Below are 27,066 nucleotides of genomic sequence, written 5' to 3'. Positions count from 1 at the left end.
CCCCCAGAATGAGCTGGAACATGTTGCCGGTGAGAGGGAGGTCTGGGTCGGCCTGTTTGACCTGCTGCCACCGCGACGCGACCCCGGATAAGCGGTGGAAAATGGATGGATGGATGGATAATGAAATATAAGCTAACATTAGCATTTCAACAAATGCACAACAAACATTTTAAACAAGGATCCCTTCAATGTGATTATTTCAGAGCTGTGGCTGAGCGATGTATGAAGAGCACATTTTAAAGTGTAAAACTAAACTTGAGCTCTAATCAGTTTATGAAATATGATGGATTGTTGAAGAAATTCAAAAAATAGTTACAACTTTACAAATCTAAATGATGTTCACACTTTATATCAGCAATAACAAAACATATCTAATAATATAAAGTCACACTGTGAAAGGGACTGCATGAGTTCTGCACAATAGATTAGAGCTGAAACAATCAATTAGTCGATACAATAGTCTGCAATTATGTAAACAATGGATTCATCGCTTAAGTCATTGTTTCTCGTAAAAAACGTGAATTGGTTGCAGCTTCTCAACTGTAAGCGTTACTACTTTCTCTTTGTTTAACATTTTAAACTAAATAAAAAAACGAGACATTTGAAAAAGTTGACTTGGCTTTTGTGAATTGTAACATTGGCATTTGAAAGACAAAACGAATAATCAAAAAAACAGGAAAATAATCTGCAGACTATCAGCTTCAGCCCTTTACAGCCCTAATGAACACACCAGTACACTTTGCTGATAGCATTGTATGTCAGCTGGTTTGGGGCCAGAATAGTTCATACTGGTGATACGTTTAACAGGTCTCTCCAAATGAAAAGGAAAACTAGCCGTTTCCTGCCTTCTGGTTCTGTCTCTGTCTAAGCTGAGTCTCTAAAGGTCAAGCTGTTGGGATTTTTGATGCTCTGCTGCATCTGCATTCTTTGGAGTCTTGTAGTCTGTGTGGATGCAGCACCCACACATACAATGGAGCTAAGTGGAATGTGTATTCCAGGGTGGAGGTGGAGAGTACTCACTGTCTACTTAATTACACAGTGGCATACTGATGTCATGCTTATACACAGAGTTCAGCTGCTAACGGTCAATATTCCTTTATCCAAAAGTGCCAACCAGTGGATGCCTGCATTACTTTCCTCTGGTAACCAGAAAGAAGAGTCCTATGCTGCATTGCAAAGCGAAAATGCTTAAAATGAGTACTCTACTGATTCAGCATTTAACTACAACATTGTGCAGGTATTATGTAATTTCAATATCAATATCTACTGAAGAGGATTAGGGCCCCGATTCAAAAATGTATTTCAGTTCAGAGTTTAAAGTGGATGAAATGAAGTGAAAGTTAGAATTCTGACTTAAAACTGACTTTTTTCATTTCCCCATGTGGTCCCATTCCTTTAAATATCAATAGTACACAACAGAAAACACTTCACTTATTACCAATCTGATTGATTGATTAATTTAATGTTCCAGAGGATTTGAAACAACGTTTGGACTCTCAACTTTGGTAAAGAAACTAAAATGACCCGTTGGTTTCTCCGGTAGAAACACAGGTAACGTTCTTGAGTTTCTAAAGAGGTCTGTGGTTTACTGGACGAGGTTCTGCAGTAGAAAAAAGGTTTCGGAATATGAACAGTAAAGTGGTAACTTAATGTTGATTATGATTGCTACAAATCCTTATTCCAATATTCAAAAAGTTATTGTGGACATTACTGCTTTCAATTTAAGCTTTTGTCAAATCTGCTTTGTCAGTTTTGTCAGCAACACAAGGCAGTACGAAGGACTTCCTGTTAGACAGACGGTACTACCGTTTAGTCAAAAGGTATTCTTAAATGGTTTAGTCATGGCAAAGTGAGACTCAGTAGCAGCGTATCAAACATACAGGATCCCTGGAAGAAAACAACACGATGGTTTCTGAATCTGTTTCTACAACTGGATGGTGCTCTCACCTTCACCCATATTGATGGCTCTTTTGATCACCTCCTTGAAGAGACCAGGTTCTTTATCCCAACCACCAGCCTGAACCTCGCAACGATGGGCCTTAGATAGGAACTGGATAGCCTGAAAAGAACCACACCATAACACCAGCATCGTATTAGGTGGCTACACAGAAGTCAAATACAGTCATGTCTGTTTATTTAGATTTTTGCTCGGCTGATTACATTGCAGGCAGCATGTGAAACAATTTTGCTAAAATGAATTCAATCATTGCAGGTCAAAACATTTCAAATATCATCATTAGCACCAACCTTTTCGTTGTCATCCGGGTTGGCGCTGTGCCCGTCTCCGTACAGCAGAGCGTACTGCTGCCATATCTCACAGTCACTACTGTGGCGGGAACTGACCCGCCCCAGGAGCCCCTTCAGTTTGGATCGGAGAGTCTCTGCCTGCACACCCTGCCTGTCCGTCAGGTTTTCAACAACTGCTCTAACCAGGATCTGTATAATCTGCCAGGAAAAAAAAACAAAAAAAAACAAAAACACAGGTTTGTGTTCAAAGATAAATCACAAGTCATGAAGTTTCAGGGTTTGAATTCCGCATGGAGTCCTTTAACTACTGATAATTAAAAGCACAGTGCTCAGGACTGCCAAAGAAACCAATGAAGGAGCAGCAGGATGGAAAGCAACTATGTTTATGGGAAATGTGGTTGAAATTTTCCCAAACAATTGCACTCATGATGCCATTGGCATGAGACTGCATATAATCACTGCCGTGGTCTCCAATGTTTATCGTAATCATGCCACAGTTATCTAGTAATGATACACAAAAACTCACACTGCTCTCTATAAATTGAGTTTTAATGTTTCTGGTTACAATCATTGAGGTCAAGTCAGGTGTTTTAAATCAGCTATGAAATATGAAACACCATTCATTTCAAAAACATTATTTTGTATGGAACTCATTATTATGATACAAAGCAACGTTATATGTAACAATTTCCAATAAAACAATGTATAGGTCATATACACAGCGACAGCACGTACCGCTGTGAAACAATGAGGTTTTATTCTTCAGATTCACAGCTTTGTTCTCACTAACCTACGTTCCCGCGTTCATTCACTCTCTAGACCTCCGCTATGCTCTCTCCCTCTCTCACTTGCTCGCCTGTTGAGCTGGAGAGGAACAGCAACCAACAATGTGACTACATATCATGCCTTCAATGGTGAAGACGAGACTAAAACTGAATAAAAAGTACTCATTGAAAATCAGAACTAAAAAGAAATGCATTACACTTTTCATCACAAAATCAAAACTCAACGACAATGTGACAGATGGTCAAATTAACTTATTACTTGGTCCTCCGTGCTGCTTTGGAAGAAACAGATTAATGGACTAAAAACAATCCACTGAGTATTAGATAAGAAGTAGCAACAGAAAAGCTGTGACCAACTAGGAAAACATGCAGGCAGCACGCTGATTTACAAAAAGGTAGGGTAACGTTACCTCATCAAGTGCTGCTGAATTCCAGGATCAATGTCGTTGGTTTACCAACTAGTTTCTCCTCTCAAGCTAAACCCAGACAGTGAGCGGTATATTAGTGAACTGAGTCCAGCTTCTGAATGATTCGCTGATCTGCAGTGGAGTAAACAGGTGGCTGCATTTGTGCTAATGCTAGGTGAGCAGGAGCAACAGAGAGGGAGCGGCTCTGAGGAGGCAGACTCATCCCTATCCCTGGCAGAGGTCGCTGAGGTAGTCAAAAAGCTCCTCAGCGGCAAGGCGGTGAATGAGATTCGCCCTGAGATGCAGAAGAATATGGACATTGTTGGGCTGTCTTGGCTTCGGTGTTGCGTGAAAGTGGGGGACAGTGCCTGTGGAGTGGTAGACCTGAGTGGTGGTCCCCATTTTAAAAGGGGGGACTAGAGGTTGTGTTTCAATGGTGCTGGAAAGGAGGCTCCAACCGCCTGTCTCACCTCAGATCCAGGAGGAGCAATGCAGATTCCATCCTGGTCGTGGAACAGTAGACCACCTCTTTACCCTTGCAGGTCTGTTGGAGCGGTCATGGGAGTTTTACCCATCCAGTCTACATGCGTTTTGTGGACTTGGAGACGGCTTAAGACGGTGTCCCCCGAGGAGTACTGCAAGAATATGGGACACCAGGGTCGTTGCTACGAGCCATACAGTTCTTGTATGACCTAAGTGAGACTCTGCACAAAGTCAGACAAGTTTCCAGTGGGTGTTGGCCTGCGCCAGGGTTGTCCCTTGTCACCGGTTCCGTTTGTGATTGGACAGAATCTTAAGGTGCAGCCGGGGAGAGAATTGCATCTTGGCTCTTTGCAGATAATGTGGTTCGATAAGCACGCGACCTTCAGCACACACTGGGACGGTGCGAAGCGGTCCAGATGAGAGTCTATGGTTCTCTGCCGGTGGATTACGATCTTCGGGTTGGGACTGATTTATTGCTCCCAAGCTAGGGAGTTCAAGTATCTTGTGGTCTTGTTCATGAGTGAGGGTAAAATGGAGCACCGGATGGACAGGCTTGGTTCGGTGCAGCGTCAATAGTGATGCGGGTATAGTACCACACTGCAGACTGAGTTGGGGAGATTTACCAGTCCATCTACTTTCAGAACCTCACTGGGTAGTGACCAAAAGAATGAGATTGTCACTGCAATGACAATTAAGGTAGATCAACTGAAAGGCACACTAACTCTGTAACATCATGTTAGACATCATACAAGAGGATGTGGAAGATACAAATGTATCTTCCACATCTTCTCACACCTGAACACAAAGGCTACCAGAAACAGGCCCCTGAAAGACCTTGAGGTTGTCTATATTTTCTCTGACATTAGGGTGAATGGATGACTTATTGAGGTTCCTGCTGGATCCAGTTAAAGTGGGAAAGTAATAATCTCTCTGTTGAGAAAAAAGACAAATAACGGGCTCAAATTTTGAAGTTGACTTTTTGATGGAACAACGGAAAAGAGGAAAACCTCTACTATTTTCTCTCAAGGGATCTTGTGTATAGTGCCTGTGTGTGACTACGGTTCTTGTGTATCCTATTTAACCCCATGAGGCATAAAGCTGAGCCATGTGACCCTCGGCTCCTTTGAAATCTATCAGCTAGTCAAAGCCCTTCTGTCACCCTCTACAGATTCCATAGAGAGGAATTCATGGTGGTCCCTGTCATTATCTCCCCTTCATGACTGATCCGACTCTCGTGCTCTGGGACCTGGGCTAAAAACAACCACAAGGAGGAAAAATGAAATATAATAAGGCTTTGTTCAAATGGGACTGAGATCTGATTATGTAGTGATAGGAGTGTCGCCACTATTTATGCAAAACACAATTGAAAGGAGTGAGATGGATGTTAGTTAAAATAGAACGGTAAAAATGGAATAGTCAGTTGAAGTGATGAGACTACTCTTATGTAACACTTTGACAGGTTTGTTTCACTGAGAAAGGAAAGTGAGAGGGGGCAGTGGTGGATCTAATTAAAGCTGCACTACAGACAAAAAAACATCAACATGAAATAAATATACATTATGCTTTGGTACACAACATCAAACATGGTTCGCACAATTGCAACGCAGTGTTCTTGGGTACAGAAAGACATTTAAAAACAGTTATGTCATCGGACCGTCAATGTTCACATGAAAATGATTATTGTGTCTCTCATGAGTGCGTCGTTTGCTCAGATCAACACCTTCTTACTGTGGAGAGTAACCAGCTGCTACACCTTCAAGACCTGGCATATCAGAAGTGGCAGAAAGAAGTTCCTCTCTGCGTCTTTGTGAAATAGGTTGTGCTAAAAGCTTGCTGATGTGGGACTGCTGGGAGGTGAACTACTCCAGAGTGTTCTAAAAGCAACCATATGTACTCCCAGCATTCTCTTTTAACCTTTAAGGTTGTGAGTTTGTGTTGTAAAAGGAAATTTAGAGAATGAGGAGGAAAACAGGTCCAGAGCCAAATTCCATTTACTAAGTGATCTACTTAGAACCATATCATGGAGGCTGCTGCTGCTGAGCTTTTCAACTTTTACATCTTGCAGCCTAATTGATGCGACTGATGGTGGCACAACCAGCATAAATGAACATGCTGAGTGAGAAGTTGTCTAAACATAGATACACCAAAAGGAAGAAACTTCGAAGTAGTTTGGGTCTTAGTTGAACACAGGATGTAATTTCCGAGTCACAGCTGTGATTTCAACCAGTCCCACTGAGCTGAAAGATGATTCCTTTAAATTCAACTGCCCAAAGCTACAAGACTAAAATGAATACAGGGCTGCAGCAGAGAATTAATAACGCCACCTCTGGCTGTGTTGGTTTGTTTATTCAAGGCCGATGGTTCATATTCTACTTAGAATGTGTTGGTTGGTGTGCAATTACTGAGGTGTGCTTTAGCGAGGCTTTTCCTTTAGCTGTTGGAAATGACTCGGCATGTGGCCACGATGAAAAAGATTATGATGCACTACAGGAAAGGAAAAACAATTAGTTTGTCTTTGGGCTGGATTTGACATGCTGGGTGTAAGAATATGTGTACAAAATGAGCTCTGTGTTGAGACAAACTTTGTCATGAATGCCTCACTCACTCACACACAAACACTATTTTTGAACTTTTGTTATTACAATAACAACTAAGTAACACCAAAGTGTGAATTGTCATTTTCAGGAAAATTTGAATTATCCTTTTGGCCTTGTGAAACTGATGTTAGTCGCGTTATAGATTTGATGCAGAGCAGAAAAGGTGCACATACCAGTGTGTGTCTTATATTGACGCTGCATGAAATGCTCATCACAACCATCACTCAAGAAAGATTATTTTCTTCAACCAAAGCTTTCCTCACAAAGCTCAAAGACACTCGAAAAAGCATAGTCACCAGTGTTTTGCTTCCAGAGACATGAAGCAGATAATGGCAGAAAGACTTCAGTCATGAGTGTGTAGCAAGACTTATTGTTGACACTCTTATAACTTAATCAACTTATTATATGATATTTTCCATCCTTTAAAAAAAAAAAAAAAATGTATTTCCTTAAGAACATAATAATCTACCCAGTTTCATTCTTTTCAAAATCAAATAAAATCTAAAGCTTTATATACAAAAGTGATTACAAATGACTGTCATCTGCAATGTAGTAGGGCACAAGTTAAAACACTTCTCACACAGTGAATTTACGGAAGCAAGTACAGTATACAGAATGCTGTCACTGTAGAGCCCAGCTGCACTATTTGAATCTGTGAAGGGTGTAGGAGCCAAATGTTCAATTCATTTTCTCTCCAGCAAGTGATTTAACTTGCCCATGTAAAAACAACTTCAGTCTCATTATAGAGAGTCTTGTGGGCAGTAGAAAACATTCCCCAGTTCATTTCATTTGACTTTTACCATCTCAGCATTGATTTTGTAAATCTTGACATGTACGTTTCAGCTCCTTTCACTTTGATAACGAACCTCCACTCCTGTGAGGCACTCCTGGTACTGGTGTCAAGAACAATGATTCACTATGACAGCTGTATGATGCATGAATTCCTTCCATTATATTGTGTCAGAGAGAGAAGTATGATGTCGCCCAGGACGACATTAAGTGCAGTCCTTTACCTGGATGTCCTTGTAGTTTTCCCTGAGGTCCATCAGGCGATGGTAGGCCTTTATGGCTTCAGCAAACTCCCCGATGTCAGTGCTTACAACAAGAAAGTTCTCCCAGATCTGCCATTGTTCGTAGTTACACTTCAGTGCTTCCCGCAGCGTACAAAAGGCTTTGTCTCTGCCAAGAAAAGAGACAGACAGGAAATGACAGAGCAAAAGAAGAGACGAGTTAGCAGTGAATAAACTGACAAAACCATGAATATGCCAAATACACTACCATCAGTTATAGTAGTATTCATTTTTAAACATCTGGTGAGCAAACGGTTCATTAAGAAGATATACACCAACACGAACACACACACACACACACACACACACACACACACACATACGGTAAAAGAGCTCTCCCCTGAGACCCGTTTGCCTTGGGAGACCCTACCAGGAGCTACTGCCCCGGACAACACAGCTCCCAGGATCACTGAGCCACTCAAACTCCTCCACCACGGTAAGGTGGCGATTCACGGAGGAACAAGTTGTTATAACGCTCTGTTGTGTTTAGGTCCTTTGGGCCAGTAGATAACTCTTGACTAAAAATATGTATGCAAGTTTTAAAGTTAGGGATATTTCCTGATTGATTGTGGGTATGTTACACACACAACATTCATACTCATACTCACTTCTTTTGGAGGCGAATGTGGGCTGTAGAGAGGTTGTTCCATGCTTCTGCATTCTGAAAAGTGGAGGGGGGGTAAAGAAGGAAAAAAAAGGGAACGAGATAGTAAGGAGTGTTGGAGACAATAATACAAATAATAATACAAAAATTATAATAATAATAACAATAATAGAGCATATAGAGGAATAGTAGAGACAAATCTGTTTTAAGTATCCACTCATTTATGCACAGAGGCTGTGAAAGAGTGGTGTAGCTGATTCTGCTGCGTGGTGTGCGTTTAATATACATGTGTGTGTGTGTGTTCTAGACAAGGACTGTGAATTAAGGATGAAGAGTGTTACATGTAAAGTGAGAGGTTCATAGGACTGCTATTTTCTCCATGCACAAGCTTGTACTTTTCCACATTATGATGTCGTTCCTGAAATTGTGTGTGTGTGTAGGTACTTACATCTGGCTCGAGTCCCACACACCTCTGGAAAGCTTTGGCAGCTCCCTCATAACCCTCCAGGGCAAAGTAGGCACAACCGAGAGAAAACCACACTCCGAGCTGCCCAAACACGCACACACATACATACAACACATATGGGGTGAAAGCATACAAGTAGATCCATGTATTAGATCTATGCAGAGATATTTAGTTTTTTCATTAATCCAAAAGTTGTTTATCAGCAAAAGTAATGGATTATTTTAATCCTAATAAGACTACAGTTCTGTGAGGCTGTACTTGAGACTACTTTGATAAGATGTCAACATGCTCACAAGCTCCTCATTCAAACAGAGGAGCGTCTTGAGAGAATCAGATAGCTGTCCAATCTAAAAAAAAAAAAAAAAAAAAAAAAAAAAAAAAAAAAAAAAAAAAAAATGTGTACTGCATCCAACAAGCATTCAAGCTAATTGAAATCCAAATACTCAAATCATCTGAGAAGGTGGTAAGCAGTCTGTGGAAATAGCATCTTTAAGGTCTGTCCCTGTGATAATGGAACCTCAGGTTACACTGAATTTATGCTGACAAAAGCAATCCTTCTCTTTTGAGCCCTTTACCCTGGAGCTTTTAGCCATTTAGCCAAGCAGCCTCAGGGGCATTACCAGTATAAGTCTGACCCCTATTTGCATGCAGAAAAAAACCAAGATGCATTGTCAGATTTGTGATTGGGCCAACATAGATGCATGTGTGTGGCTCAGTGTAAAGGTAAACTTGGAAGCATGTGAAATGTGTCCACAGAGAAGCGTAGAGTTCATCATATCTGGAATACGAGGTTTCCAGAAATAAAGGAATTATAAGTGAGTAATCATTTAATGTAGGTTGGTTTTATTCACTCAATTCCTATTCATTTTAAAGTGATACCAGAATCTCAGTACAATTTAAAGTATCTTTTACCTGCATGGTGTTGATTTTGAGCGACTGCTCAAAGCAGTCCACACACTGCTGGAACTCCTTGCTGCGGAGGTGCAGCAGGGCTTTGGAGCGCATGGCTCTGGCACTGCGTCGGCCTGACAGCTCCCACGCCCGGTCGTAGTACCGATGGTCCCTCAATATGTCTCCCAGTAGGCAGTAGAGACTGGGCTTCTCCTTCTTCTCCAACTCTCTGCGAACAATCTCCTCAGACTGAAGCCAACGGATGCGAAAGGAAACAGAAGAGAGATGGATGAGGAAGAAGACATTCATTGTAAGGGATGAAAGAAAAGATGTAAACACAAATTGTGAGGCAGTGCTGGTGATCTAGCAGCAACAGAACAAACTAAATAAAGTGAAACAGGTAATGAGTAATAAAAGAACATAAAGACAATTTTGTGTAAAACACAAGAGAGGAGATTTGGGAACAAAGTTTGTGAGAAAAACAAATTAAGGCAGGGATTATGTTACGAGTTAAGCGACTGTCACATAACCTGTGGACATTTGCACTCGTTGCACCTCACCATGCCACTACATGCTTTGGATTGCTCTTGGACGAGCTGAGGCTCACACTGTTGTGAGGGTGGAACGGATTATTTTCTCTTTTCAAATCTCTGTATCTTGATTTCGATTGTCAAGAGTGGCGGTCTAACTCCTGAAAGGAGCCTTAGTTTCACTGCATTCCTCTGCTATATCCTACTGTCAGACGGCTGACGCTGGGCCAAGAGCCTACCCCTCCTGGAAAAAACTCAGAAAAGGTGCAACAAGATACAACATTCTGGTATTAAAGATAATACACAAAGCTTGTATTACAGCGTGTACACTGAAGATAATTAACTACACGCTGCCATGTTCCTGTTGGCATAGCTGCTAAAATAAAAGTTACAGTAACAAACACCTATTAGGGCCATCACTGTTTATTTGAAATTCAAACTACCGTTCAAACAAGGAAGAAAACTCTGTATTTAATCTCTCTGAATTCAAAGTTCATCGTGTAGAGGATTTTGCACACTGGTGGCTGGTTTAATGATTTCATGTTGACAGCTTGTGAGTTCTAGCTATATCAAGTTTTTTCTAGTTTTCCTTTGTCATTTAATGGAAAAGTTCCAATTTTAATAAAGGAATTCCGTAGCAAAAAAAGCCGAACAAATAGAAAAACTAGCAAACATAAATCGATGTAGCAGAAATAAGAATTGTATTGTATTTGCAATGGTTAAGTTCTTACATGATGTCTCAGAATATTTACGAGATGCATTGCATTACTTTAAGATACTGTGTCACTATGATGGAGGAAAAGAGGAGGAGAGTCAGAGTCTAGTCCAAAAAAGAGGAGCAGCATTGGACAGAGAAAAACGCACTACAGACAGATGGATTGTCTTGTTATTTTGGATCCTGGTGACTACGTAACATGGACTATTGGCTGGGACTACCACACTACATGATTTAAGAGGGGAGAAAGAGACTTTTTTTATTAGACAAAAGCACCTGGTAATCCAATCGGAGAGACAGGTAATCCAAAATGCTGCCGCCAGATTACTCACTAGGACAAATAGACGGTCTCACATCACCCCCCCATACTCGCATTTAGGATCCACTTTAAAATTCTCACTCTCACTTAGAGAGCACTACACGGTCAGTCTCCTACATATGTGGCTGAACTACTTCACCCTTATTCACCCTCCCTCGCTCTCAGGTCAAACATGTTAAATGATCTGTCTGTCCCACGCACTCGCCTTAAGACCCGTGGTGACCAAGCTTTTGAGGCAGTAGCACCAAAGCTGTGGAATGCTCTGCCTGCACACCTACGTTTTGCTGTTTCTGTGAACTCATTCAAAAATCAGCTCAAGACACACCTGATTAGACTGGCGTTTGAGTAACGACTCATGTCCTAGGCCTGCTTTTAAACCATGTTTTAATGTTGTACTTTCTGTTTTTTGTGCGTTCTTAATGTCAATTATTGGCCCTTATATGGTCACATTGTGTTTTTTATGTTTGTAATTCTGCTCCTGTTAAGCACTTTGTGACTAATGTCTGTGAAAAGCGCTTACTTACAAAGCAGGCTGTAATTCAGTAACGGAGGCCTGACAGCCTGTAGGAGTCCCACTGAGGGTTCTGCACAGTCAGGAGGAGTTAGACATTCAGGTCAGTGATCAGGATCCACAAACCCGATGTCTGCACATCTCTAGGTCATGGAATTTAGAAAACTGTTATTTTTTCTACGTCCAACAGCAATCAATAAATAAATGCTCTGACATAAAAATAAATAATAATAATCCTGAGTCTGTGGCTGTCACAGGACCGTAATAACTTCAATCATTTCATTTGGCCGACTGAAATGATCAGACGGGCTACCTCCCTGTCTGCTAGCTGTGAGCACTAACAATAGCCATGTGCGTTGTTATGTTCATAATAAGAATTTTTCTCCAAAGTTGAAAGAGTGTGTTAGCCAAACACACGAAGCTGGTAAGCCATTTGTTGTATATGAATACTAATGCATACTAGAGGTCCTCATGGCCACATAATGCATGCATACATACTTAGCATGCTATGCATATCAATGTTAATAAAAATACAATACATAGTACATTAGTGAAACTCCCAAGTCTGCACAGTGGGGATGTGGGTAATTAGTCAGAGTTCATGGTGTCCAGTTTCATTGTCTGTTATCTAGCAAGTGCCAATAGACGAAATATGGTTTATAATAGTCATGAGAGATAGTCCAAAGATATTATGTGGGATGATCATGTGACAGGTTCACATACAACACATAAGCAAAGTGTGTTTGATTTACACTGCTCGATCCAGCAGTTTTTCCCCTCTGCAATAGAACAATACGGCAGAACAATGTCCCTCGCTGGTTCAAGATCCTCCTCATAATAATGGTAATAATCCATGGTTATCGGAGCCTTCCTGTCAACTACAACCCATCTGGCCATTCACCACTGGCCTCTCTCATTAACAAGACCTTTTCACTTTTTGTTTTTAGCAAAACTCTCTAAACTCTGCTGTATGTAAAAATCACAGGAGACTGACACTAGCCACACTCAAAGTCACCAAGATCACAATTTCATGTTTGGTGTGAACTTAAACTCTTAACCATGTCTGCATGCCTTTATACACAGGGTTGCTGCTTTTATTCATTAATTGGCTGATTAGGTATTTGCATTATCAAGCAGGTTTAACAGTGACTACCACCAAAAATGAGGCTACTGCAGAGTGTACATTTCAAACAAGATTCAGCAATCATCCCGAGCATCAAACTGGAGTTGAGTCGAAGGGACAGAATACTGCAACAGAACATCTATTGTTCCTGTTGCAGTTGTGTTTACCAGCATTAAATCTGTGCCGTGTGTTTTGACTTTGCTTATTACGGACTGAACTTATTCATATATCACGTTTCTGGTTTTGTACTACTGCTTCATCTTCTCTGCATGCGTTTCAAGTTTCAACTAGGGGTGTGTTAGTCTTGCTCAGCTGTTTTTTTGATTGTGGATAATGCCATCTTTGTACCTTTTCTGTAGTTGTACTGTTTTTGTGGGAACACTTTTGGGCCCTGACTTTTCATGAATACTAACGTTTGACTTGAAAACCATTTTATAAATCCTCCTTTACACCCCACAGCACTCAAATTGGACTCGGAGCTGATGAGGTCGGTAACAGTAAGGACTTTAACCCTGAAAGGGTATGGGTGATTTTTCAAACATTTCTACATACCTCTGGTCTTCTTTTGTAAAACGCAGATTGAGCCATGTAGTAAAATCATTTTTTTTTCTTTACATGCGCACTTGGGACATGTAACAGCTTTGCGACCATAGTTCTTTCCCATTTTTTCTTCACTGTCAAGCAGTCAACAAGTGAATAAGTAAAGAAGATGAAGATTTCTAGTGGTATCCATCTGTGTACCTGCTGCCGGATCGGCTACATCCTCCTGTCAGACCTTCGAAAGCTGCCTCGGCACTGTTCACGACGAGCTGGCGCTTAACAGCTGTGGGCTGTTATTTATTATTTTTTAAATAGTATATAAAAAAGCAACTATCGAGTAATGAAAAAGAACGGATAAGAGTATTGACAAAGAACCAAAACGACAAGTAGCATCGAGAAGAGTATTAGAATCGCTAAAATCCTAACGATACTCATCCCTACTCATGTGGTACTTTGACGCACGTGTCAAACGGTGCACCTTTAATCTGATAACAGATTAGTGGGCCGCATTGGGACCATTATGGCACATAATAGATGGTCCATTCTTCTGCACAGGCAGTGCTGTGTGAAGAGAGTGTAACATCACTCATCCCCTTTTTTTCTCCATACAGGGCTAACATGGTGTTAAATGTGGCACTGTCAGTGCTTCCCTACCTTAATCTGCATGACATATACACTATGTGGAGTGGTGTATGTTGTCTTATTGTAGACCTTAGTGTCACAGTGGGGTACAGTCTACATCAGCTTCCCCTTAACCAGATAGTGAAAGCTCTGAAAGGGCTCCCTCTGGCTCCACCTATGCCAGCTGAAGAAATGCTGGTTTAAGTAAACAGATCTATGGTTGCCCGACTTTTATACGTCACAAGTGTGGACGTAAAGCAGGCCGGCGCAGTGAACAAGGGCGTGAAAAAAAAAAAATCGATACAACTTTGCATGTGCTGAACCCCATAGAAACAGCTCTAACCCTAACACCTATACTCCTTCATACTCCACCTATAATCCTACAGTAACTTATAAAGATTGGAACCTACCAACCCCAAATTAGTCAGTACAGTAATCACAAATCACGGCCACTTTGTGGTCATTATAACATGGTTGTGCGCAGCACTAGACTGTTTTGCAGTTGAGCATCGATGGACAGATCTCCAGCATTGTTGTAGGTTGCGAGTCCCTTAATTGGTTCCGTTTCTGGAAAACCCAAAGACTTTCAGAGCATCCATCAGCTTTTCTTTTCTCCGGCCACAGCATCTGAAGGCCACGGTTTTTTGCTTGTGAGATTTTCTGGCTTCCAACCCGCTGAACTGCTGTCCACACAGACAGCATTGGTCACAGTGACCTTGACATTTGACCACTAAATTCTAATCAACTCATCCACAGGTCAAAGTGGACATTCCTCAGATATGCGTGTCTTGGGGAAAGAAATGACTAATGTTCATCGTTTGAGCTCCAGGCAGCATCAGAAGTCACTCAGCTCATAGCTGCGTTTAGTAACAAGCAGATGGGTGGACTAAACCATTTTGGGCCTTTTGTAAGGGGTGGGAGGACTTAAATTGTTCAGCCTCTCAACAGAACAAACTTTTCATTCTTGGAATTTCACTCCTGGGTGAAACTAAACTTTCCTACAGCTTCACAACGAGGTACCATTATTGTGGAGGCTGTGGTTGGTTCTGAAATGGGCATATTTCTAATTGCCAAATGTTTTATTGTTACTGCTATTGTTAATGCAATCCTGCTGATATGGGGGATGTGCTCACATCAGTGAAGCCATACACAGGAACAGCTAGAACATAAATTGGTTTGGTGTGTGTGTGTGTGTGCGCGTACCTTGCCATGTTGGCCCAGCCTCTCATAGCAGATAACTACATCTTCCCAGAGCTCTAACTTTTCATAAATGAGCAGAGACGAACTGGTGCAGCCGAGGTCCGTCAGCAGGCTGGCCAGCTGTTTCTGTAGAGCAGGAGAGAACAAGACTAAGAGGCTATGCAGTGTTGTCAACATGCTAACAAGCGCACAGTAAAAATGCTAACATACTGATGTTTAGCAGATATTTTGTTTACCTGGTTCACCATCTTAGTGCGCGTTAGTTAGCATGCGTGTTAAGAATACAGCTTATAATGATGGAAATCATCAGTTTGCAGGTATCTGGTCATAAGTCATTGTTCACCAAATACTGTGATTGTCTGAACCAAATTTCATGGCAATCCTTCCAATAATTGTTCAGATATTAATGCTGGTGGCGCTAGAAGAAAAGTCAGGGATCATCAAACCGAGTAGGATACATTATTCAATAACAATGAAAGTCTATACAAAATGTCATGACAATCCATCCAAAATGTGTTGCGATATTACAGTCTGGACCAACCTCGGCTTCCCTGAAGCCACATCACTAGTGTCTAAAAGTAACGACTATGAAACAATGAGCTGTACTGTAGGTTTGAATGTTGTTTTTCACCTGGTCAGCAGTGATGTAACATATACTGTGTGATGTGTAGTTATAGGCCGGAAATGTTCAAAACCAACAGTAGTACGTAACATGTATAAATGCCTTCACTCTAAAGGCATTCAAATGAAATATTTTTTAATAAAAACAAAGAATCGTGCACGCAGAGAAAGAACAGAACCCCAGCCCCAACCATAAATAGGCCTCCAGTGCTTTGTCACATGCAGGCCATGGTTCTCCAGTGTGGAGAAAATGCATCACAGCACCTGCTGCAATCATCCGACTCAACCCGCTCTCAAGTCCTCAGGTGGCAATAGAGACTCTTCAATTCTAGCTTTATTGTTGTTATCAGTTATTACATGCTGTCTGGGTGATGTCGCCTCCCCCACTGATCTCTCCCTCTCTTCAACACTCCTTCAACCTTGTGGACAAGGCGACCGTGGCTCACTGGGTTAAGAGGGTTGTCTGGGAACCGGAAGGTCAACGATTCAATCCTCGACTGGGACGTGTCACGTGTCGAAGTGTACCTCAGCAATACACTGAACCCCAGGCTCCCCGGGTGCCTGTCATTGGCAGCCCACTGCTCCCTATATACATGGATGGGTCAAATGCAGAGACAAATTTCCCCCTTAAAGGGATCAATATAGTAAAATAAATTAAAAAATTTTTTTTTTAAATTTCTATTACTGCTTATTCTACTTACTGTTCTGTCCATTTTATTCTGCCTCCTATCCTGGGTGGTGTTAAGAGTGTCTAATGTTTGCCTTCAAAGATGTTATTAGCATTTTGGTTCAGCAAATGTGTCACACAGTGTCAGTGGAGTTTGTCTACAGCTCCTGTGGTACCATTATACGTCTCACACACTCTGATTTGTCACCTTTTGCACAACTAAAAACTGAAAATGAACATTTACTAACTGAAAGCAAGTCCCGGAACAGCTAATGAACCTGGCTTACTTTGGGGATTCTCTGACATTTTAGTTTTTTAATGAAATGGCTCAGATGGTTTGCCATGAAATTTAATTCAGGTATTCAATGTCCCAAGAGGATGAATCTTGTGACTTTTCTCTTGCTCGAATCACCCAATCACTTTTGCTCTGGTGACACCAGCAGGTCAAAGTTTTCACTTATCCAGTGAATTTCTCAACATCTGCAAGAGGGATTGATTCAAAGTTTGTATCGACATGCATGGTTCCCAAATGATGTATCCTAATGACATTGTTGATCACCTGACTATTCATCTAATGCAACCGTGACATTTGACATTTCAGGTTGTTGGTGTTTTGCAATAGAATTTGGTCCAGACTCACGTCAGTCAGTCAGTCCAATACTTGTTTATGATCAAACACTTACTCAGCTAGTGACATTCCCATCAGCCCCAACACTATTTTGTTTAGTGCCAATTTGCTAAAATTAGCATGCTAACATACTTAACTAAAACCATGGTAACCACATATCTTGAACATGAGCATGTTAACGTTGACAAAACAGGCTGCCAATGTTTGCATTTAGCTTAGCTGCACCCCCTCTTCACAGAAAAGTTAATAGAGTCTTACTCATTTCGGGAATTTTCTCTTGGTTTATAAAAATGAAAAACATTCAAATTTGGAATGTGTTTTTGAAAATAAAGTGTTTCCTACCTGGACATCCCATCTTGGGGGGGCTTGGCAGGAGTAGAACCCCTTGAGCCGCTCGGTTACGGGACAGTTCTTGTCTTCAAAGTGGTCTACTATCGCCTGGAAGAGGAAAACAGAAGATGACATTCGGTCTGTTATCCATTTGTCAACTTGCCAAACAGATAACAGACCGATCTACAGGCCAGCGCGAAACATGAGAACACCAGGACACACATGGAGAACTCTGTCAAGCTACATATTAGACAAAGTGAACATCTTTTCTTCTACATAGTTGTCCTCAGTCTCATCTGCTTAACTTGGTCATGGAGGCACCAACATGTAATTGAGATGGTAAATTAACTATAGTGAATATTATTATATGATATATATATTATTATATTATACTGAATTCCCTGTGATGGTGACAAAAATAAGATGATGTGTACAATAGTCTGTCCAGCAGGGAATATCAGGAAATTCTGGAGACAAGTGTCAAGTCTTTACACTAATAACAGTCCTGCGTTAAAACAATGCAAGGGGCTGTGGTGGTGAAGGTGTGTTGCCCCAGGTACAGGTAAGGCATTAAATGAAATCTGAATGAAAGATCCATACGTTTGAAGGCTGATCAGATAAAAGTTTCATGTATATTTTTACATTTAACAAATCGCAATGCAATACATATATATTTTCTGCTGCTAAAGAGACTAGAAGGATGGAATGCGTTTCATTTGTTGAACCTTCGATTCAATTTATTGGAGCTTCTATAGGAAAAGCACTCCAACTACATAAAGTACTTCTAAATTACAGTAAGTGCTCCCAATTTTTTTCTCAGAACATAGCCTCAGGATTGAAACGGTTGTGTTACAAATAGAAGAACAAGCCATGTTATATTTATTTAGTTCAGCGTGAGCAGAGTAACCATCATCTTCCAACTGGGGGTTTGAGTCTCAGAACTTCTTCACCAGCTTTTCATAATCCCATAACGACGTCTTTCACGGCTGTTATTGATCAACATTCAAAATGTATATTTGGAGCTTTTTGTGCTTAGGGTTGTTTTGAAAGAGAGAACAAGGTTACTCAATAACTCACAGGCGCCGTGAGCCAGGTCGAGCTCGATTTGTCTGCAGTTCAATGTTTTCCTCACTGAGCCGAGTGTCATAGGCTCAAGTTTTAATGGACACTCGATGAGATTTAGCAAAATATGTGTCTCAGTCACTTTGTAGCTTAGCTAGATTTACGTTTCACTGAGCAGCAAACAAAGTAGAACTAGCTAGCTAACGTACAACAATTAGTGTCGTTACTGTCAAATAAAGGCAAAATACCAACACAAAAATATTTTAAAACACACAAAACTGAGTTGAACACAGAGAGTTGTTGCAAGTTATGCACGAATAAGCTTCTTCCTGAGGGCTGGCAAACACAAATACTTAATGAGACACAGATCCGTTCCAGCCAATATATAATTGCCTTGACCTGTAATCTCTATGTCCAGTAAAAATAACCGGACAGTGGGAGCAGCATATAAAGTCTCTATAATAATGTTTTCACTGGCTGGTTCACAGTAGCTGTCCGACCATAACGGTTATATAGTTAGAACATATAGCATCTCTGGTTTTACTGCTTTTTTGTTTGTACCATTGCACCTGGTGAGAAGCAACTCAAAACCTGATTCCAACATGAAGGTTCCAATTTTCTGGGCACATAGAGAAAATAATTCTCTGTGAGGGAGGCCCATGCAGGTCAAAGCCCTGTCTGTAATTTGTCTACCTTTACATTTCCATGAGTGGTTAAGTTGAACTGCTTTTATAGAAAAACACTTTAATTCTTCATTAGAAAAGGCAGACTGTGAATCCTAATATGTAAATAATGTTTCCAGTACTAAAGAAAAATAGAAATACAATCCCCCATCAAATCTCCTTACCTGGGTTTGCATCATGGCTCTCTCGACACATCGGGAATTCCCCTTTTCCAGTTTGGTCCTGAGGCAAAGTGCTGTGACTTCTACAGCCCAGAACTTCGGCTGACTGAGGATACACTGCAGACAGACGAGGGAGGGACAAAGTGTAGGATAGTCTTTTAGACGGCATGAGGACATTCAAAATAAATCACAATCTAGAACTACACTCCAATTCTGATGATTTAACAAAGTCAAGGTTTGTTTGTTCAGACGGGCTGTACCAAATGTATTCTTTTATATATATTTGAAGCTTCTGAGGTTTTAGAATGAAGCTTCAAATGTCTGTTTTCCCAGTGGTGGGCCGTCAGTGCCAGCTAAGCCTTCTCTGCTGGCCTAAACAGAATCACAAAGTTATAACTATTTTATAATTTAATAACTTTTTTCCCCATTATCTTATTTTTTCATTGCACAGCTCCTGTCTTCCTCTGTTGCTCTGCTTCCAGCACAGCTTGTTTCAAGGAGAGATTCAGCCCGGTGCTGCGCTAACGCCGGCCGGTGCTTCTTTCGGCGGTCGGTGTTACGACAATGCCGGCCGGTGGTTCTTTCGTCGGGGCGGTGCTTCGCTAACGCCGGCCGGTGTTTCTTTCGCCGGCCGGTGTTACGTCAACGCCGGCCGGCCTCGTACCAAACTGTTTAATACATGTATTATTACACCAACAAATAACCGTAACTCAGTAAGACAGCCCAGAAGGCCCAGGTATAAAATGCACGGCCCACCACTGCTGTTTTCATATTTTAGACTTCATCACCCTAAAAAACTAAAACGCGAACAAAATCCTCAATTTCGGACACAATGAGTTAGTATATTTTTTATTAAATCAATACTCTTTAATGAATAAGACTCAGTTGATTGCTTCTAGACCGCCGCCCATTCACACAGCTGCATGTCACTTTGCATTTTTTTTTTTTAAATAGCTATTTAGGTAGAGTCAATGCAACTTACCACTTAGTGACAATGTTTCATTTTAAACCAGTAAAGTGAGGGTTAATGCACTTTGAGCTGTTCGAAGATGTTTAATGGGAGGAAATGGTTGAGTTTTATTGACAGAAGCAAGACTTAACTAGAAATAAACCTTAATCGGCAAAAGTATTTTGGTGGGAGCTTTGTTCATCTCATTTAAACTTGTGTTCTGCCTGATGCTGTGTTTGGCTCCACTGATGCTCCACTTCATTTCTCTTGTGCTGCCTCACAATATCTACGTGGATCAGGGTTCATTTACTGTCATTCTACAACACAGGGTTGACCAACCAAATGCAGTTGCAGTTTGTTTAAGATAAACAAGAAAAAAAAAGAAAAAGAATTGTGAACAGGAGTCTTCTCTTGCTCTTTTGTTTCCACAAGTTAATCCAAGACAAGCAATCATTCACTGCTTGATCTGGTATCCGTATACTTAATCATTCTCCCTTTTTGACGTTTTGCTCATCTATCATTCGACAGTGGTTAGAGTGATGACATATTGTCAAGATACTGTCATAGAAACAAGTTCCATGCAGAGCAGGAGCACTTCTTTAAAGCAGCGCAGGGAAACGCACTCTAATGCATTTTCATTTACAGCGTAGCGGTTTACTGCATACTCTATTAGTGACAGCCAGGCTTATAAACTAACTAAGTGCCATCATTATCTTGCTAGTTCACATTACTGCATGAGCAGAGAATCAAAAAATGTACAACCTTAACTTCCATAGCAATAAACAATGTGGCTTAGCATCATCTCTCATCCCTCTTTAGCTGTAAAAGGGAGAAGCTGTACAGATCTTGAATAAAATGATGATACATAAGACCTAACTTCCCCGTTATTCTCCTTCCCCTTATCTAAAAGGGACACAGGGCCCAGGTGTGTGCTGTGCTCTGTAGTCATTACAAGTCAACCATCCATCTTCAGTCAGAAAACATAACTATTGAATCATGTAACAGCCAGAAAGTCCTCATCTGTGTGCAGTGGTGATGATCTGCTGTAATATAGCTGAGAGAGCTCAGTGATACAGGTTCAGATGAGCTGATTAAAGGGAACAGGGGCATCCAGCTGATATACTGGCAGCCATGACTAGCATTTTGTATGAGATCAGGTTTTTGGCTCGATTTATTCAGAACAATTCATACAACAATCAACAACAACCCCCTATCGCTCAGACGATGGATACGCCTCTGGGGGCAAGTAGCTATGTTTCTGGGGTTCCAGTGAGGCCAGCAGATATCTGGGCCAACACTTCCCTCCATGTGCCGCTCATTGTTTACAGTCTGTTTAGCAAGTTGAGATTCGAGACACTGTGTAAAACCAGATTGTTTCACAAGTAGCCAGCTAACAAGCTCATTTTAAACAAATGACCTTCACCATCATTATGGATTCTGAGATTACATTTCAGCAAATACGTTCGACCTCGTTTGTTCTTAATACGGACAGTTTACCTGCATTCAACAAGACTCCTTCAACCAAAACACTTCGGATGCCAAAATCTTGTCCCGTTTGCTGCAGAACCTGTTAATAGTTTCTACTTACACTATGTTGATCACAATGGAAATATACAGGTGCTGGTCATATAATTAGATCATCATCAAAAAGTTGATTTATTTCACTAATTCCATTCAAAAAGTGAAACTTGTCTATTATATTCATTCATTACACACAGACTGATATATTTCAAATGTTTATTTCTTTTAATTTTGATGATTATAACTGACAACTAAGGAAAATCCCAAATTCAGTATCTCAGAAAATTAGAATATTGTGAAAAGGTTCAATATTTAAGACACCTGGTGCCACACTCTAATCAGCTAATTAACTCAAAACACCTGCAAAGGCCTTTAAATGGTCTCTCAGTCTAGTGCTGTAGGCTACACAATCATGGGGAAGACTGCTGACTTGACAGTTGTCCAAAAGACGACCATTGACACCTTGCACAAGGAGGGCAAGATACAAAAGGTCATTGCAAAAGAGGCTGGCTGTTCACAGAGCTCTGTGTCCAAGCACATTAATAGAGAGGCGAAGGGAAGGAAAAGATGTGGTAGAAAAAAGTGTACAAGCAATAGGGATAACCGCACCCTGGAGAGGATTGTGAAACAAAACCCATTCAAAAATGTGGGGGAGATTCAGAAAGAGTGGACTGCAGCTGGAGTCAGTGCTTCAAGAACCACTACGCACAGACGTATGCAAGACATGGGTTTCAGCTGTCGCATTCCTTGTGTCAAGCCACTCTTGAACAACAGACAGCGTCAGAAGCATCTCGCCTGGGCTAAAGACAAAAAGGACTGGACTGCTGCTGAGTGGTCCAAAGTTATGTTCTCTGATGAAAGTAAATTTTACATTTCCTTTGGAAATCAGGGTCCCAGAGTCTGGAGGAAGAGAGGAGAGACACACAATCCACGTTGCTTGAGGTCCAGTGTGAAGTTTCCACAGTCAGTGATGGTTTGGGGTGCCATGTCATCTGCTGGTGTTGGTCCACTGTGTTTTCTGAGGTCCAAGGTCAACGCAGCCGTATACCAGGAAGTTTTAGAGCACTTCATGCTTCCTGCTGCTGACCAACTTTATGGAGATGCAGATTTTATTTTCCAACAGGACTTGGCACCTGCACACAGTGCCAAAGCAACCAGTACCTGGTTTAAGGACCATGGTATCCCTGTTCGTAATTGGCCAGCAAACTCGCCTGACCTTAACCCCATAGAAAATCTATGGGGTATTGTGAAGAGGATGATGCGAAATGCCAGACCCAACAATGCAGAAGAGCTGAAGGCCACTATCAGAGCAACCTGGGCTCTCATAACACCTGAGCAGTGCCACAGACTGATCGACTCCATGCCACGCCGCATTGCTGCAGTAATTCAGGTAAAAGGAGCCCCAACTAAGTATTGAGTGCTGTACATGCTCATACTTTTCATGTTCATACTTTTCAGTTGGCCAAGATTTCTGAAAATCCTTTCTTTGTCTTGGTCTTAAGTTTTTTGAGATACTGAATTTGGGATTTTCCTTAGTTGTCAGTTATAATCATCAAAATTAAAAGAAATAAACATTTGAAATATATCAGTCTGTGTGTAATGAATGAATATAACAGACAAGTTTCACTTTTTGAATGGAAGTAGCGAAATAAATCAACTTTTTGATGATATTCTAATTATAAGACCAGCACCTGTACAATGAATGTGATACATGGTTTGAGGCAAGATGAAAACACACTAATGTTTGTGGATGCTCAGCGAGTCTTGCTGGACTCCTAGTGCAACAGTAAATTGTCCTAATTAGACAGTTCTACTTCTAGCAACATCAATCACTGAGCAATTAAAATCCAATAATAAGGCATGTTCAGCATTTGTCATGTCATTAACACAAACGAGCACTCAGCAAATCTCAGAAGCAATGATAGGACATTATTTAAAGTAGTGTGATAGTAACTCCAGCGTAAAATGATTATTAATATTTCTAATATTAGGGCTGATTATTTTCTATTGTATTTTAAAGTAGACTGGACAATTAGTTTTTTTAGAATAATTATAAAACACAAAAGTGTCCACGTTGCAGTTTTAATGTCTTATGTCTCAAACTTAATGCTCTTTATCTTAGATAGAGAGCATTCTGAATCTACTGCATCCAATGGCGATGATAGTGTTGACTAGTGACGACCTGCACAGAGCTTGACTGCTGCTCCCCCTCTCTCGGTTCTCACTGCCTCCATCTCCGCTCATACACACAGATAGCACTTAACATGTTCTGACTATATCCCTTTATGACGGTCCATTTTTGAACAATTCCCCTCAAAATCGGAGTCGGATTCAGAGTTTTGCATCGATGTTGCTGTGTCTAAGACTCTTGTAATGATTTTGCCAGGTAACGGCCAATCTTTACAACCCTAAGAAAACAATGGCATGGATGGATATCATAGCTGCCCTTGATAATATTATGGTATACCTAAAACTGAAGAGTTTGAGTTTCGCCGATGGTGAATTAATAGCAATAGAAAAAAAACAATGTGGAAACCAATTTAAAAAGGTGAATAACAGTATTTATGAGAAAAAAAAATTGGAATGACGTGTATGACATGACCGTGTTGTACCAATAGTGTCAGTGTTGGAAATGTACATTATGCTGAATTAACCATGTGAACCATGACATCAGGTTAAAAGCCTTTAAGCAGCTAATGCAGCACAATCCCTCACTTCATTTGTTGACTTTTTTGAATTGAAGTACAAGCAGAGAAGGTTACGTTTCATTGATCGCTTTGAATTAATTGCAAAAAATGCCAAATTGGAACCAATTGTAAATAATGAAGGAATAAAAGTAGTGTTAATGGTTTTTACCTGACCTTTATAAGCAATTAGGCTGAATTTGTTTGTGGTGACCATCTCTATTATTTGTGACTTGGCTATTATTTGAACAAAAGCTTTACCAGTATAATGTGTGACTAAATGTGCAAGTAGACTGGCAAAATATTGTCCTAATAAAGTTGAAGCAAAAGGCTGGACTGACCATCGATTTATCGTACGACAGCTACTACAGGCCAATAAATTACCCTTCATAGCGTATTAGACAGTTTTTCTGACTTGGGATTTCCAAAATCAATATCTTTCTGTTAAAGACGACATGTTCCTTCAGCACAGTCCTGATTTATGAGCCAACCATTCTGTGGAAGGGAATCAGACAGACGATCAGACAGGCGAGGACCGTCATGATGCAGGTTTGCGTTGAAGGGAACATGCTGTATGGTAATGCCTAATGGTCTTAAGGTGGGAGCTGGACATAAGTGGGGTCACTAAATCCTGATAGGTTATTTCATATCTCAATAACAATACATATCACAATATAGCATATTTTCTGGTAATTCAAATATTTTCTGGTAAATATTTTTGTATACTCCTGTGTGAATGAAATACTTCACTAATTTAAAGTACCGAGTATGTTCTCATTTTATAAAGACCTTACTATATCAACAACTATACATTCAATTATCTTGTTTTATAGTTCTGAATAATTATTTTTATAATGCAGTGTGCATGGCTTTTGCATTGAATGTGTTGTAACTGTTCATTCTGTACTTATGACATCTATCACACTTCTGTCCATCCTGATAGAGAGATCCCTCTGTTGCTCTCCAAGGTCTCCTCTTTTCTCCCCGTTAAGGTATTTTTGGGGAGTTTTTCCTGTTCCGATGTGAGGGTTCTTGGACAGAGGATGTCACATGTGTACAGATTGTAAAGCCCTCTGAGGCAGATTTGTACATTTTGTGTATACAAAATCAATTGAATTGAATTGCCTGTTTTATTCATCCATTAGCTGCTGTATGTAGTACAAGAGAGTTATTGTTCCTACATAAGCAGCTACAAACAATGCATTTCTGTGTACCACCGTCTGTAGTTTGTTTCAGGGGAAGAAGAAAAAAAAAAAAAACACGTGCCGATTAATGACAACAGATAGCCTGCAGTGGAGACCGGCGGCAAACTTTGCAAAGACGGTTTTCTGGTCCATGTCAGACTTTCTTACGAGCTCTTCTAGTTTTAGTTGGGCTGAGTCCGAGACCTTTCTGCATGTTGTTCCCCTCTCCATGATAGCAAAACTGTAGTTCACTCCAGCTTTGCTCCCACATGCAGGGATCATATAATATGTCGGGTAATAACAGTCATACGAGCTCCACAAGGTCCTCCAGGAAAGTGACAGAAGTAATGTCTCGATGAAGACAGCTAGACATGTGACAACCATCTAACCAGCCTGCAGATTCCTGGATCTACATGTAGGCTGGGAAGATGCCTGCTCACAGAGCCAGCAGCCGCCTGCAGCTTTTCCATCCCAGCTCATCATTTGGATAGCATCATTAGCTGAAATATGAATGATTAGACGAGCCGGACTTAAGCTTGAACTCCTGTAATTGTGACAAATGGTTCACTGATAAAAGCTCTATTTACACATCTAGGGATTATACAAAGAAGGCCAATTCACTTTTAAATGCTTTAGAAACGGGTCTTAAAAATCTTCCTTTGAGTAAATACTTTACAGCTAAATCAAATTGTTTACAGGATATTCAACCTTTTCTTCATAATGAATGCAATATTTGACTTTATTCCTTACAGGGCTTGTACAAAGGCAATAAAGTAACCATGAATATGAGATATGAGTTTACAGGTAATTCCTCCTCATCATTGTGGAGGTTGGTTTATGCCGTTTTGCCGGTTACACCTACAGTCTACGGGCATATCTATGAGTTACACGTCTTTTTGATTCTTCACAGTTCATTTTGTTTGTACGCATAGACTATAAACGCCTCTGTACATACTTGGAGCTCACGCTACGTTGTCAAGCTAGAGTATAAACAAAGCTTTACTGAACAGAATCCAGGACATAGGAATTAGGATACGGCATAGTTTCAGGACAAAGGGGGTTTTCAGTTTAACAGTTATTCTGAGATGAGCTGAACCAGGTGTTCTTTAAAAAAGATTAATCATTTTATATGTGCTATTTTTCTAAGTTCTTGCACACCGAAAAGTTGGACTTAATATAGAAAAACGTCATTCAGTAAGTGAGTAGAAGTGAGGAAGATTTGTTTTTTCCATATGCCACTTTAATTTCTCTCATGAGGTAAGATCATAAATGCATATTGTTTACTTCAATGTAAATAGAAGTTGACATGGTGGTTAAGGAAACTTTACTTTGAGTTCACACTGTCCAGTTCCAAGCTCAGGTAGGACAAGTTGTATAAGTCACTAGTAGGTCTCAACCTGTGGCTCTGAATTCCCAAGTCAAGTTCAAAACAGTGAATTTAGAAAAAGTCATAATGCATCCGTTGCA

At 40.6% G+C, this 27,066-nt stretch overlaps 1 protein-coding gene across 1 annotated transcript in view; it reads right to left on the bottom strand.

The window, feature by feature from the left end:
• Nucleotides 1-108: 108 nt before the first annotated feature.
• Nucleotides 109-27,066, bottom strand: part of ttc27 (tetratricopeptide repeat domain 27) — a 65,604-nt gene continuing 38,646 nt past the window's right edge. The window contains exons 10-18 of the mRNA XM_031877244.1: nucleotides 19,265-19,378; nucleotides 17,368-17,463; nucleotides 15,113-15,235; nucleotides 9,572-9,799; nucleotides 8,642-8,740; nucleotides 8,198-8,250; nucleotides 7,533-7,698; nucleotides 2,248-2,445; nucleotides 109-2,059 (exon numbers count right to left, since the gene is read on the bottom strand). Of these exons, the coding sequence (XP_031733104.1) occupies nucleotides 1,925-2,059; nucleotides 2,248-2,445; nucleotides 7,533-7,698; nucleotides 8,198-8,250; nucleotides 8,642-8,740; nucleotides 9,572-9,799; nucleotides 15,113-15,235; nucleotides 17,368-17,463; nucleotides 19,265-19,378 (1,212 nt within the window). The 3' untranslated portion in view covers nucleotides 109-1,924. The remainder of the gene's footprint in view (nucleotides 2,060-2,247; nucleotides 2,446-7,532; nucleotides 7,699-8,197; nucleotides 8,251-8,641; nucleotides 8,741-9,571; nucleotides 9,800-15,112; nucleotides 15,236-17,367; nucleotides 17,464-19,264; nucleotides 19,379-27,066) is intronic.

This window comes from Anarrhichthys ocellatus, unplaced genomic scaffold, assembly GCF_004355925.1.
Source record: "Anarrhichthys ocellatus isolate YVR2014 unplaced genomic scaffold, GSC_Weel_1.0 scaffold131, whole genome shotgun sequence".
NCBI classification, from domain to species: domain Eukaryota; kingdom Metazoa; phylum Chordata; class Actinopteri; order Perciformes; family Anarhichadidae; genus Anarrhichthys; species Anarrhichthys ocellatus.
The sequence above is the reverse complement of the archived record's forward strand: the minus strand, read 5'-3'. Positions and strand labels throughout refer to the sequence as shown.